The 14934-nt window shown below is 49.4% G+C and overlaps 1 protein-coding gene across 1 annotated transcript in view; it reads right to left on the bottom strand.

Annotated features, from left to right (window-relative positions):
• Positions 1 to 7904: 7904 nt before the first annotated feature.
• LOC104994294 (epididymis-specific alpha-mannosidase-like) overlaps positions 7905 to 14934 on the bottom strand; it is a 47661-nt gene continuing 40631 nt past the window's right edge. The window contains exons 18-21 of the mRNA XM_010847801.1: positions 13366 to 13503; positions 11179 to 11291; positions 9248 to 9368; positions 7905 to 8002 (exon numbers count right to left, since the gene is read on the bottom strand). Coding sequence (XP_010846103.1) covers positions 7905 to 8002; positions 9248 to 9368; positions 11179 to 11291; positions 13366 to 13503 — 470 coding nt within the window. The remainder of the gene's footprint in view (positions 8003 to 9247; positions 9369 to 11178; positions 11292 to 13365; positions 13504 to 14934) is intronic.

Genomic DNA, 14934 nt, shown 5'->3' on the forward strand with positions numbered 1-14934 from the left:
GTGACTTTCACTCACTCACTCTGAGTATTTATTCATCACCCCCATTTTGTAAACGAGGAAACAGGTTCTAAGAGGTTCTGTGTTGCTAGGAAGCAGGAGAGAGACGGTGCTATCTCACGGGCTGTCTGGGAAGCCCTCCTAGAGACACATCCCCTCTCCATGGTCCTCCTTTCTACATTCAGCGTTTCAGCCAACAACCCTGGTTTGGGAAAGTGGAAAAATACATGGGTTTGGAAGCTGGGCAGACAGCCTTCAGATCCCAGCTCCTGTGCTCCCGGAGGGCTGAGCATATGCTTCTCCCTGCCTGGGTGTCATGGAATGGGGTGGTCTGCGCTCCAGGGCTGCCTGGGTTCAGGGTGAATCTGGCTGATTCTGGGGCTCAACCTGGGGAGCCCTTTGTCCCCAAACTTAAACCGTATTTTCTACTATCAGCTTCCTTGGTCACAAGGCTGCTATTTTTGATGTCCCTTCTGCCCCTGTTTGGATCTGCCTTTTCATTAGCTCCAAGTCTGGCAAAGAGGTGATGTGTTGGCCTCTTGTATTCCACTCCCTCCTAAACCTACACCCAAGAGGCACTGAGCAGGCCAATGGACTTCACCTGCCCCAGGACAAATCTGGGCCCCCTGAGCCTGGCTTTCCTCCCTCCCTCCCTCCCTAGAGGGCGACTCAGCTGCTCACCTCACCAAGATCCTGGAGTTCAGCCCTGCCTCCTTCTCCCCAACCCCACCCTAGTCGCTTTCGCCTGCTTTAGTGCCAGTTCTGGGTTGGAATCTGAAGAATTAGGAGAGCTGCTGGTGTAACTCAGTTCAAGTCCAAAGGCCTGGGAATTGGCGGGTGATGGTATTAAGTCCTGATCTGAGTCCAAAATTCTGAGAAGCAGGAACAGGGATGTCTGAGGATAGGAGAGGTTGGAGAGCTCCAGGGGACAGAGAATTACCCACCCCACCAACACACACACACACCTTTTGGTCCTATTGGGCCTTCAACAGATTGCATGAGGCCCACCCCCACGGGGAGGGCATCTACTGCACTGATGTCTCTGACTCAGATGCTAATCTCATAGAAAACTCCAGGCAGGAATGGGTGGATACACATAAATAAATGTACAGGATCCCAGCAGAGAAAATGAGACCTCAAACCCTACCTGCTGATTCCAAGGAATTGTTACTTTTTTCAGATGAGATAATGTCATTACACTGACGTGAAGAGGTGATTTCACTTGGCGGATTCATGTTGATGTATGGCAAAACCAATACAATATTGTAAAGTAATTAGCCTCCAATAAAAAAACAACAACAACAAAACCCTCCAGTCACGGGAGAAGAACAAAAGGAAAAAGGTAAGGATGTAGCCAGTGCAGCAAAATCTTGATAGTTTTTTAATCTGAGTGATGCCATGGCTGAGTATGAGCAGGTATCTTCATAATCTGAGGGCTAGGTCCCCTACCCAGATTCTCAGATGAAATTGGGACGTTAGAAACATTTGGAGTGACTGCTTTCCCTGATTTCCTTGGGTGGCTCACATGATAGAGAATCTGCTTGCAATTCAGGAAACCTGGGTTTAATCCCTGGGTCAGGAAGATCCCTTGGAGGAGGTCATGGCAACCCACTCCAATATTCTTGCCTGGATAATTCCATGGACAGAGGAGACTGGCAGGCTATGGTCCATCCACTTGCAGAGTCAGACACGACTGAAGCGACTTAGCACACAGCACACACACTTTTCTCTGATGGGGGTCATTGTCATCCCGTTCTGCCATCTTTCCTTCTCCCCCTTCCTATGCCAACCCACCCTTTTCCAGGAAGATACTGACCAGTTTGAGAACCCCTCTCGTGCCCTGCTCTTTTTCATAATGGCCATTAGAGGGCGCAGTCGCCTAAGGCAGCTGCTGTTCTTGGTCCTGCAATTATGACACCAGGTGGAGCTCCTTTAGTATTGAATCCCCATGGACAGAGGAGCCTGGCGGGCTACAGTCCATAGAGTCGCAGTCAGTCAGACACGACTGAAGCAACTTAGCATGCACACAAGAAAATTATTTAATGGGGCTTCCCTGGTGGCTCAGACAGTAAAGGAGCTCTTTAAGTCTCCATAAATCTTGGTGACTGCAGGCATGTGAAAGACATCCATATTTAGGTTTAGTAAACATATGACTTAAGCTTTCCACACTTTGATCATTGGCTCAGATGGTAAAGAGTCTGCCTGCAACGTGGGAGATCCAGGTTCGATCCCTGGGTTGGGAAGATCTCCTGGAGAAGACAATGGCAACCCACTCCAGTATTCTTGCCTGGAAATTTTCATGAACGCAAGAGCCTGGAGGGCTACAGTCCATGGGGTCACAAACAGTCAGACACGACTGAGCGACTAACACACACACACTTTGATACTTGGACGTTTGCATCTTCCAGGTTGCAAAAGGAAGGGACCATGGAAATCCGCAGTGATCACCATGGCTGCTTCCACCTTTGGGGACCCACACTGACCCTACCTCCTTCCCTACCATTCCTGGATCCTTACCTCACTGGATTCTGAGTCAATGTCTGAGGCAGTACAAGGGACAGGCAGAGCCTAGGTTGCCACAGCAACACCAGGAGGAAGGATGTCCATCATTTTCTCCTCCATTTGCATAGTGGGAGGAGAGCTCTGCTTCATAAAGTCAAGGGTTTTTCCCAATGAGAGGGTTAGATGTGGGTCACTCACAGGAGTGACAACTACCTCCTCTGCCCAGAGGAGGCACAGGAGTATCGATGCCACAGAAGAGCCATAGATACTGCTGGGGGTGTGGCAGCAAAGGGAACATTGTTAATTACTGACTTTTGATGGTGATGGTCGTTCCCTGGCCTCATGGAATCCTCAAAGCCATCAAGGGAGGTGGGAATTATCTTCATTTCACACATTAGGACCTGAGGCAATGAATCTGCAGGGTCTGAGATGCAGGCTAAGGAACAGGTTAGAATGCATGGCAAATATTTTCTGACTCATGGCAGCCTCAGTCAGTCTTGCCAAACAACTTCAACAACTTCATGGCTTATTATCTTCAAAGCTTCTGACTCTTTTTCTTCCCCAAACACTTTCAGAATTACTGCCGTCTGCATCTCCAGAACTGTGAGGTTCCGAAGACCACAAATAACATTCTTATTTGCAGCCACCTGCATTAATTTTCTTAGTTAATATGAGGATGGGAGAGAAAAGGGAAGAAGGAAAATGGGTACGTGGGAGAGGGGTGAGAGGCAGGAAGGACCCCAGAGGATAAGCCTGGACTAGGTGTTGAACAGCGTGAGGCCCCCTCCGTGGGTGCTGCTGAAATGGACCTTGGACCTTGTGCCCCTCTGAGGGCAGCTTATGGAATCTTCCTAGCTCATTTTGATTTGGAGTCAAAATCCTTCCAGTGACCTACCGGGCTTATTGTGGTCCATAGAGCGTAACAGGCTTCTCTGCCTCAGGACTGTGGCACTGGCCAGGCCGCTCCCTAGACTCCTGCTGCTGCTGCTAAGTCGCTTCACTCGTGTCCGACTCTGTGCGACCCCATAGACGGCAGCCCACCAGGCTCCCCCATCCCTGGGATTCTCCAGGCAAGAACACTGGAGTAGGTTGCCATTTCCTTCTCCCCCTAGACTCCTACTCTCCCCTTATGTCTCTACATGGCTCACCCCTCATGTCCCTCAGAGCTTTTCAGTTCAGTTCAGTTCAGTCACTCAGTCGTGTCTGACTCTTTTGACCCCGTGAACTGCAGCACACCAGGCCTCCTTGTCCATCATCAACTCCCAGAGTTTACTCAAACCCATGTCCATTGAGTCGGTGATGCCATCCAACCATCTCATCCTCTGTCATCCTCTTCTCCTCCCGCCTTCAATCTTTCTCAGCATCAGGATCTTTTCCATGAGTCAGTTCTTCCCATCAGATGGCCAAAATAATGGAGTTTCAGCTTCAACATCAGTCCTTCCAATGAACACCCAGGACTGATCTCTTTTAGGATGGACTGGTTGGATATCCTGGCAGTCCAAGGGACTCTCAAGAGTCTTCTCCAACACCACAGTTCAAAAGCATCAATTCTTCGGCCCTCAGCTTTCTTTATAGTTTTGATCCGCTAATTCATAGCACAGGGTGCCACCCCCTAGACCACACATCCCCTTTCCAGATCTGTGCTCTCCACCACCGCATCACCATCCAGGCTGATAATCGTTCACCGATTTATTCTGTTTATTGTCTAACTCGCCCCATCAGATTGAAGCTCTGTGAGGCAGGGGTCCAGGTCTCCTTATTCACTGTGGAGACCTCCATGGTGGGCACAGTGCTGTCCACAGGGAGCTCCCTAAACTGTGTGCCAAATGAGTAAATGAGCTTACAACTCAGTTTGCAGCTCTGCTGCCTCACCAAGTGAGACATGGCCCAAACGCAGCAGAGAGGGAGGGTGCATGGTAAGATCATGCAGGAGAGAGGGGGGCGCTGGGTGGGGTCACGCCAGGCAACCCAGACTGCTGGGCTTTCTGAGGCTGAGCAGGAGGGGGAGAACTCTAGGTGGGTTCCACAGGAAGACAGGAGGAAGTGGACCTGAGGAGGAAGGTGAAGCAGATCGATGCCCACACAGGGGGCTCAGTATCCGCCAGGCAGACTGGAGTGGGTCTGCTCCTTCCAGAAACTGAGACCAGCAGCTCTGGTCCCTGAACATGAAGGCCGCTATTTAATGGGTATAGAGCTTCTGTTCTGCATGATAAAATGTCCAGAAATAGGTACAGGTGAGGGCTCATATCTTTGCGAATGTATTCAATGCCACTGAGTTGCTCACTTAAAAAGTTAAATAAGTTTCATGTCCTATATGTTGTTGTTATTCAGTCACCCAGTCGTGTCCAACTCTTTGCACCCCATGGACTTCAGCATGCCAGGCTTCCCTGTCCTTCAGCATCTCCCGAAGTTTGCCCAAGTTCATGTCCGTTGCATCAGTGATGCCATCCAGCCATCTCATCCTCTGACGCTCTCTTCTCCTTCTGCCCTCAATCTTTCTCAGCATCAGGGACTTTTCCAATGAGTCAGCTGTTTACATCAGATGGCCAAAATACTGGAGATTCAGCTTCAGCATCAGTCCTTCCAACGAGTATTCAAGGTTCATTTCCCTTAAGATTGACTGGTTTGATCTCCTTGCTATGCAAAGGACTTTCAGGAGTTTTCTCCAGTACCACAGTTGAAAGGCATCAATTCTTTGATGTTCTGCTTTTTTTTTTCCCCAGTTCAGTTCTCACAACCACAGGTGACCACTGGAAAGACCCTAGCCTTAACTATACGGACCTTTGTCGACAGAGAAATGTCTCTGCTTTTCAACACACTGTCTAGGTTTGTCATAGCTTTCCTGCCAAGAAGCAATTGTCTTCTGATTTCATGGCTGCAATCACCATCCACAGTGATTTTAGAGCCCAAGAAGAGGAAATCTGTCACTACTTCCACCTGTATGTTTTATATATTTCACCTATATATTTTACCACAATTAAAAGAAGACAGTTTCACATCCATCAACCAGCTGAATCCCTGAGGGTCCATGGAGTTGACGGCCATGACCACACTTTACAGAGGGGACCGTACGCCAACAGAAGTGAAAGAGCTTAACCCAAGTCCCAACACGGGGACATCAGATTTGGCAATCCATCCCGGATTTCCCTGCTACTAAAAAGAGAGTGATCATCAGTTAGGTGTGTTACACTGGTCACCTCTCACTGTCAGCTTGCTTTAACTGTTACCACAAAAGACTTGCGCATCCTCCAAATATTACTTAGATTAAACAGTAAGATGTTTGCTGATTAAACAGCAGTAAGTTGTTTTTCAGGAGCTCGGAGTCCGCGATGTCCAGCGCATGCTCCAGTCAGTTAAGACTGGTTAGGACAATCAACCCCCTACCTGCGGATGTGAGAATGTCCACTCAATGACCTTTTGACATCAAGGGGCCAAAAACTCCACCTTTAGAGCATGCTGACCCTGCCGGTTTCTGAACATGGAGAAATTGTAGCTTTGCTGTGCTTGCCCAGAATGACAAGTATCTCATCTTTTTCATATTTATTATCACCACTTCCATGCTCCCCACTGGTCAGACCAGCCTGCTTCTTTATCCCATAAATCCCCTGAGCCCCTGCCTGCAGGGAAGTGGATTAGAGATTTGTTTCCATTTCCTCCCTTAGCTGCCTAATGAATAAGCCCTTCCTCTGCTTCAAACCTCAGTGTCTCAGCATTTGTCTTGCTCTGCGTTGGGCAAACTGGCTAGATTCTATAACACTCCCACCTCTTCTCCCAACCACGTCTGCCCTCTGGGGCAGAGATACTTGCATAGAGAGGTCCTGTTACTGAACCAAAGCTTGGGTCTGCTAACAGGATGAACAGAAAAGCCAATCTACTAACACTGGGTTGTGATGAAGGAAAGCACATTTTTAAGTGCTACACTAAGTGAGAAGAGGCAGCTCCTGCTGAAAAGACGACCTCACTTGCTCATGGCTCTCAAGGAAGAGCTTTTATAAGACAACTGTAGGAGTGAGGGATGAAGGGTATGTGATCTGCTTAGGCACCACTCTCTGATTGGTTGATGTTTTGGGAATCTCAAGAATCATAATGATAGCTTATGGTGAACGGTGTCAGATTCGTGATCTCTGAAGGAGAAAATTTCACTTCGGGACCAAAAACACAGCTTCAGTCACTCAGAGCTTCACACAGCAAACTGAGTGAGTGAAGTCACTCAGTGGTGTCCGACTCTTTGCGATCTCGTGGACTGTAGCCCACCAGGCTCCTCCGTCCATGGGATTCTCTAGGCAAGAACACTGGAGTGGGTTGCCACTTCCTTCTCCAATGCAGGAAAGTGAAAAGTGAAGTCACTCAGTCGTGTCCGGCCTTCAGTGACCCCAGGGACTGCAGCCTTCCAGGCTCCTCCATCCATGGGATTTTCCAGGCAAGAGCACTGCAGTGGGGTTCCATTGCCTTCTCCCTAACATACTAGACTATTTATATAAACATTAAATAGTTTGGACATATGGACATTCATATAAACATAATTGGACAGTATGTGTTCTTTTGTATCTGCATACTTCACTACATATAATGATTACAAGATTCTCTGCTCCTTTTTATAACTGAGGAGTATTCTACTGTGTACATGTGGCAGGTTTGGTGTATCCAAGTATTACGGATGGACACTTGAGCTGTGTCCAGCTTTTGGCGACTGTGAACAATGCTTCCTTTAATTTGCCTGGGATAGTTTCTGGTCAGCATGTGTTTTTAATTCTTTGGCCACAGCCCTGAGAGTGGATATTACAGTTTTCTTGTCATTAATACTTTTTCTATTAAATGTCCCCTGTTTTATGTGGTGTGTGGTTTTTTCTTTCCTCCCTTGGTGCCTGAGCTGGGAGGCCTTCTTGCTCGGCAGGTGCCTCCCTGGTACAGGTGAGGAGCCTGGGGTTGGACGCTCAGCTTGGCCTCATGCACAGAGCTCGGTGCTGAAGCTCCCGCACGTGGACCACAGGTAGACACATGGTGCCGGTGTCACCAGCCTTGGGCCACCCTGGGAGGGCAGCCGCACACAGTAGGGCCATGTTTAGCATTGGTCCTGATGGGAACCGACAGGGCCTGCAGGCCGATGAATTTTGGCACCACTGTGGACATTCCTGCTGTTTTTAGAGGAACTTCCTGTCTTGCCTCTTGGAATGGAGGAGGAAGTGTGAGCGTGTATGTATCATTCATGAGAGGAGGGGAGGGGAGAGAGAAGGCTGGCTCTAGTGTGCAGGGGAAGAAACAGATCCTTAACTCAAGTTTTTATTTGAGAAACAAAAACACCCCACGTCCATCCATTTCCTGCCTTCACCCACCAGATTGGCAGCTGTTCCTGCTCAGCATTCCACTTGGCTATTCTTCCTGGGGCCACAGGATCTGCCAAGGGCTCATCTCTCTTTAAAGTAAATGAAGAACGTCCGGATTTCCTTTGGATGGATGGTGATGGTGAAACTCCCTGGGTGCAGTGAAGGATGGCTGGAATTGCCTGCGAGGACAGAGATGATCTGTCCAGTGTTGCCCCTTGGAGCCACCAGCTTTCCCAGGTCACCTCTTTCCAGCATCCGCCCACAACACTGTTCCCTATTACACCCTCGCTTTCATGCTTCACCCTTGGGATGAAACCTATTTATCCATTCATCCACCCATCCTTCAGTCCAACCATTCATCCATCTCTTGGTCTAATCATACATACATTCATTCTCATTCACCTACCCAACCTCCATCCATTCATCCATCGTCCATCCACCCAACCATCCATCTATCCTCCACCAATACATCCTCCTTACATCCATCCATTCATCCATCACATTTCCATCCATACACCCATGCTGCTCTCCATCTTTCTTACTTCTATCCATCCATCCAACTTCTACCCACTCAACAGTCCATCTTTCATCCTTTCTCCTTCCTTCCACTTCCTTCATCCATTCATAAATTGCTCATTCATCTTCCTTACTTCCTGTCGTCTGTCAATCCATCCATCATCCATCCATCACCCATAATCCACCCATCCAGCATCCATCTACCTACCTTCCTTTCTTACAGCCTTTTTTCCTATCAACCATCCTTCCATTCATCCATTTACCAAATAGTGACTATGTACCCAGACTATGTTATGTGCAGTAGACAAAGAAGAGATAAAGAATCAGATCAAAATGAGGGGAAAGACAGAGCAAAGGAAGCAGCTGACCCAAACCTGAACCTGGGGGAGCTTGATTAGGAGCTGTCCAGATGTCCAAGGGCATTCCAAGAAGAAACAGCACAAGTATAGACTGAGAGGCACGAATCAGGCTGAAGCGGTTTCCAAGAGCTAACTGTGGTGTGTGTGATGTGATGCACTGCACTGGAGACGTCAGAACTTGCTGAGGGTACACTTGCATTCTGGGCAGGATAGTAATCTTGGACATATCTGTAGGCGTGTGTGCATGCGCGTATGTGTGCACGCGTGCGTGTATGTGTGCACACACGCGCGAACACACACGCACAGACACACACACACATTCTGTGTGGAGTCCTGGCAAGTGGAGATTGAATTGAACCCTTCCTTAACCTACTGTGGTAGATTCAAGAAGGCTTAGACTCAGAGAAGGAGAGCAGCTTGTTCAGGGTCACACAGGTCTTAGGGGGAAGAGTTGGGATCTGAGCCAGGTCTGTCCAGCTCCCGAGCCCAGGTGAGGGGCAGGCAGGGAATCCCGGGCTGGGGGGCAGCCTGGACCGGGGGTGCACAAACCTCTGAGGTAGCCAGGTTCCTGAGTTGGCCAGCGCCAGCGGTGCAGTGTGCTCACATCCCAGGTCCCTGTGAGCGAGCGCTCCTCCACGGACACCACAGAGCCCAGACCCTGCAGCACAGACTGCAGGACAGAAGCACAGAGAGGGGTGAGCACCCAGCCCCAGAGCAGAGGACAAAACAGTGGCAGGCATGGAAACACCCAGGCCCAGGGCATGACATCTTCCTGCATGTCATTCTCAGAGTAAATCTCCATGTAAAGAACAGCAGTCCCATTATATAGATGAAGAAACTGAGGCCAGGGAGGCACATTCTCCCCAGTGGGGCTGAGCTGGATGGGCATGCCAGGAGGTGGCAGGCACTTAGAACTGCTCTCATCACTGAGTCCCTCCTCCCGGAGATGCTCAGATGGTGCCCTGTATGCTCCTGGGATGCAGTCAGTCTTGGGTATCCATCCCGTTTTCTCCAAAATGCACTGACTGCAAAGAGGGAAGGCAGGGCAGTCATTCTGGCCCTGCCCTGGAGAGGACAGTCTGCTGACCAGACGGCTGGGGGTTGTTCTGCAGGAGCTCCCCTGTGCTGATGGCAGGAGAAAGCATGGAGGGTGAGGCTCTGCTGCTGCTACCATCCCCACTCCGTTCCCCCCTGTCCTACCCCCACCACCTCTACATCTGCTTCTGAGGCTGGTACCAGCTCGTGAGCAAGAGATGACAAGTAGGAAGAAACAAGGCCAGCACGCTGAGAAGGTCAGGTGGGAAGATGAAGTTGGCCTTGTCTCTGATGAAAGTGAGGCAAGGAAAGAGATCATTCCCCCACCCCTGTCTCCATGGTAAGAGCTGTGAAAGGGGGACATTGGGAAGGTAACATAACGTTGGCTCCGGGTGGGGTTGTTGGGATTCTCCCAGATTGCGTTGAGACCACAGGTATCAGTGAAACCAAGGCAACAACAGAGAGATTTACAGAAATTCCCTGTGAGCAGGAGATGACTAAAGAGCTCAGAGCTCCATAAAGAGTGCAGACTGGAAATAAATGAGATGTCTTCACATATCTTCTGGGGAAAGGATGTGGCTGGGCTGTGCATAAACAGCCTTACCTGGTGGTGGGGGTCAGAGGGTGATGTTGGGGTCGGGAGGGGAAGGAGGACTGAGGTTGGAGTCTGGGCACAGATATCCAGATATCTGGATATCCAGCCAGGCACCTGCGTGTACACCATCACCCAAAACCTCTCAGCATCCCTTTGGACAAAGACTCTGACCTCCCCATTTACAGATGAGGAGACTGAGGCTCAGAGCCCAGAGGCCTAGACACCCAGCAGAGATGCCTGGACTTTCACCTTGGGCTGTGTGACTCTGATCACTTACCAGGAAGTCTGTTCAAAATTTCCCTCATTTTTTTTTTTTGGATAACTCAAATGCTATTTGTGTTGTATAAAAAGATTTAGTGTCCCCTGGTGGCTCAGATGGTAAAGAATCTGCCTGTAATTCAGGAGTCCCAGGTTCAATCCCTGGGTTGGGAAGATCCCCTGGAGGAGGGCATGGCAACCCAATCCTGTATTCTTGCCTGGAGAATCCCATGGACAGAGTAGCCTGGCAGGCTATAGTCTGAGGGGTCGCAGAGTCAGACACGACTGAGCGATGAACACTTTCACTTCTCATAAAGATTTACCGTGAGAAAAAAGGAGAAAACAAACAAAACACATGCATGTTGGAATCACTGAAAAATCAAGACCAGGAAGAGAGAGGAAGCGGGGTAGGGGTGCCCTGATGCCCCCCGACACCGACCCTCACTCCCTTTCATGATGGTCTTGATGCATGTCTTTGCCAAGGTGGCATCTGAGTCAGGATCGTCACACTTGGGCTTTGCCTGCCTTGCGTTCATCTGCTCATGGGTCCTGACTCTGATCCAGGAGCGGGATGTGGGGCGGGACAGGTTACCTGCAGATTCACCGTCACAGGCTGAGACCGGACAGGGTCCTCGTCCACCTCATACAGATGGTGGAGCCGCAGCAGGACTCGGCGGAACTCTGCCTTGGCTTCTCCTTTATTGTCTTGGGGGCAGAAGGCAGGTGGCAATGAGGACTCCTGACCATGCCTGGTACTTTACACACTCACCTCCTTTTCACATTTTCAACCGCCCTAAGCAGCAGCAAACATGGTGCCCACTTGACACCAAAGAAACCAGAGCTCAGAGAGGGGTGGGCACTTGTCCAAGGCCACACAGCTGGCATGGAAGGAAGAAGGAGAAGGGAGAATTCCAACCCAGACTCAGGCAATGTTAAGGCTTCCCACCACCCACACAGGGACAGGTGCCAATGTCTGGAAAGTCTTCATCCTCATTCACTTTATGATCATCGCTGTTCCTGTCCTGAAATCTTCCAGATCTCTGGAACATACTCTCTGCCTTGGCCCCTGTGAAGGGTCTCCTAACCCCAAGGATGACCCAACCATGAGCAAGGCTTTTTCCTGCCTCTGAGATGAGGAAGCATGTGTTGTAATGCTGCATCCATCTGCTGGGTCCCTGGTGACCACACGAGAAGAACTTCCCTGCTGACCGCCTCCCCCCACCCCCGGATATGTGGGGTAAGGGCAAAATAACCTTGTGTTGTGTTTGGACCATGAGAATTTGGATTCTTTGTTACTGCAGCATAGGAGGCTTGCAAAACCTCTTCTCTGCCTTCCTAGTTGAGGTGCTTACAGACTGCAGCTCTAGACACAGACACGGTCTTCTGGCTCCCGAAAAGGATGATGCGATGACGGTGGTGGTGGTGGTGATTATGGTGTTGATGGTGATGATGATGAAGATATGGTTGTGATGAAGATGGTGATTGAGATTTGGGATTCTAATGGTCTAGGGAGGCAGGGGACCCTCACACCATCCACTGATGCTCCCCAGAGTTGGCCCCAACTCACTTCTCTTTAGAAGAAAGAATTTGCTTGGTCCAGCCCCTATTCCTCCTCTTAGGTACAACTGCCTCCATGAGGCATGCTCTCAGTGGGCTTGGCAACACACACAGGTCTATAGGGAAGGCTCTACCATGCCAGGGGGTTCCCCCTTTCTCTTCTGTGACACATGGAGCAATGCCCCAGAGGTCAGTGTTAGGAAGTCACCTGGCTGCAGGATAGAGCCACAGCCTCCAATGCCCACTTTATTAGCCACAAAGGTGGCATTTGGCCTCTGCCTCTTCCTTTCCCTCCTGCTTCTCATCCTGCAGACCTTACACTGGAGTGTGCCAGCCCTTGGAGGGTCTCTGGAAATAGGGGGTTGGCTGAGGCACAGTCAGCCCCCCGTTTGAGATGCTCAGAGTGTAAATAGTAGTTCTGTTGCTCAGCTGTGTCCAACTCTTTGCAACTCCATGAACGGCAGCACACCAGGCCTCCCTGTCCATCACCAACTCCCAGAGTTTACTCAAACTCATTGAGTCAGTGATGCCATCCAACCATCTCATCCTCTGTCATCCTCTTCTCCTCCCGCCCTCAATCTTTCCCAGCATCAGGGTCTTTTCCAATGAGTCAGTTCTTCGCATCAGGTGGCCAAAGTATTGGAGTTTCAGCTTCAGCATCAGTCTTTCCAATGAACATTCAGGACTGATTTCCTTTAGGATGGACTGGTTGGATCTCCTTGGATTTCCCTTGGACTCTCAAGAGTCTTCTCCAACACCACAGTTCAAAAGCATCAATTCTTCGGCACTCAGCTTTCTTTGTAGTCCAATTCTCACATCCATACATGACTGCTGGAAAAACCATAGCTTTCACTAGACGGACCTTTGTTGGCAAGCATGTAAAGGGGCAGATAAGGTGCACCAGGGGCTTTGGCAATATGATGCATTGCTTTCTGGTGGTTGTTTCCTCCACCAGGATGTCCTCCCGGATGCCCTGCTGGGGGCTCCCCTCTGTATACGGTCATTGTGTTCTAGATGGTATCCAGGCCCACCTGTCCCCAGCTTGCTGAGTGACCTACCTCTCAGTGGGCCTCTGTCTCCTCATTTGGCAGATAAGGGAACCGGGTGACCTCACAGAGCCTGGATGACTCTGGGGAGAGCGCCTTTGTCTGGTGACGGGCTTGGGGACCTGGTTGACATGTGAAGACAGGAGTGAGTCTGGACATCTGAACATCTGCCTCACCTTTCCGAAGATTCTTCACATGCTTTGTGTGGTTCGAGTTGTAAGTCCAGCCTGGGATGCTGAGGATCTGCAGGTGGATGCTTGGGGGCAGTGTCACAGCCTCTTGATGCTGGGGGTGTGGGTGAATCCTGGCAGTCTCTGCAAGGCAGATGGATGCAAGGAGAGGGTTTGGGCCAAACGTTTCCTCTGGGCATTCAGAGTTCTCCCACCAAGTCACCCATTTCATTCAATCTCACACCCCTCCCACCTGTGGCCCACACCACAGGCAGCCTGAAGCATCTATTGTTGAAAATGCCTCAAACCACCTTGAATCTCTAGTGCAGCCATTTTTAAATTACAAACGAAGAGACAAGGCCCAGAGAGGGAACTTCATTTCTTCGAGATCACATAGGAAGTTAGCTTAGATTTCTCTTTGCTGTTCAAGGTCTGGGGTGTCAGCTCCCCTTTTTGTCATCTATTGCTATCTCCGCTCAGAGGGACCTCAGCTCTTCTCCTTCTAGGAAACATTCTGTTCAACTCTGGGCTCTGGCTGAAGATGCTGGTGCCTCACAACACCTCAGGCCACAGAGATTGGTCAGGCTTGGATCATGTGATTTGATCAGGACCAATTAGATTCCAGATGTTCAAGCTGGTTATAGAAAAGGCAGGGGAACCAGAGATCAAATTGCCAACATCCTCTGGATCATCAAAAAAGCAAGAGAGTTCCAGAAAAACATCTATTTCTGCTTTATTGACTATGCCAAAGCCTTTGACTGTGTGGATCACAATAAACTGTGGAAAATTCTGAAAGAGATGGGAATACCAGACCACCTGACCTGCCTCTTGAGAAACCTATATGCAGGTCAGGAAGCAACAGAAATGGACATGGAACAACAGACTGGTTCCAAAGAGGAAAAGGAGTACGTCAAGGCTGTATATTGTCACCCTGCTTATTTAATTTATATGCAGAGTACATCATGAGAAACGCTGGGCTGGAGTAAGTGCAAGCTGGAATCAAGATTGCCGGGAGAAATATCAATAACCTCAGATATGCAGATGACACCACCCTTATGGCAGAAAGTGTAAAAGAACTAAAGAGCCTCTTGATGAAAGTGAAAGAGGAAAGTGAAAAAGTTGGCTTAAAGCTCAACATTCAGAAAACGAAGATCATGGCATCTGGTTCCATCACTTGAAGGCAAATAGATGGGGAAACAATGGAAATAGTGAGAGACTTTATTTTGGGGGGCTCCAAAATCACTGCAGATGGTGACTGCAGTCATGAAATTAAAAGACACTTACTCCTTGGAAGGAAAGTTATGACCAACCTAGACAGCATATTGAAAAGCAGAGACATTACTTTGTCCACAAAGGTCCATCTAGTCCAGGATATGATTTTTCCAGTAGTCACGTATGGATGTGAGAATTGGACTATAAAGAAAGCTGAGCGCTGAAGAACTGATGCTTTTGAACTGTGTTGTTGGAGAAGACTCTTGAGGGTCCCTTGGACTGCAAGGAGATCCACCCAGTCCATTCTAAAGGAAATCAGTCCTGAATTGGAAGGACTGATGCTGAAGCTGAAGCTCCAATTCT

Source organism: Bison bison, unplaced genomic scaffold, assembly GCF_000754665.1.
Source record: "Bison bison bison isolate TAMUID 2011002044 unplaced genomic scaffold, Bison_UMD1.0 scf7180017864255, whole genome shotgun sequence".
Lineage (NCBI taxonomy): Eukaryota > Metazoa > Chordata > Mammalia > Artiodactyla > Bovidae > Bison > Bison bison.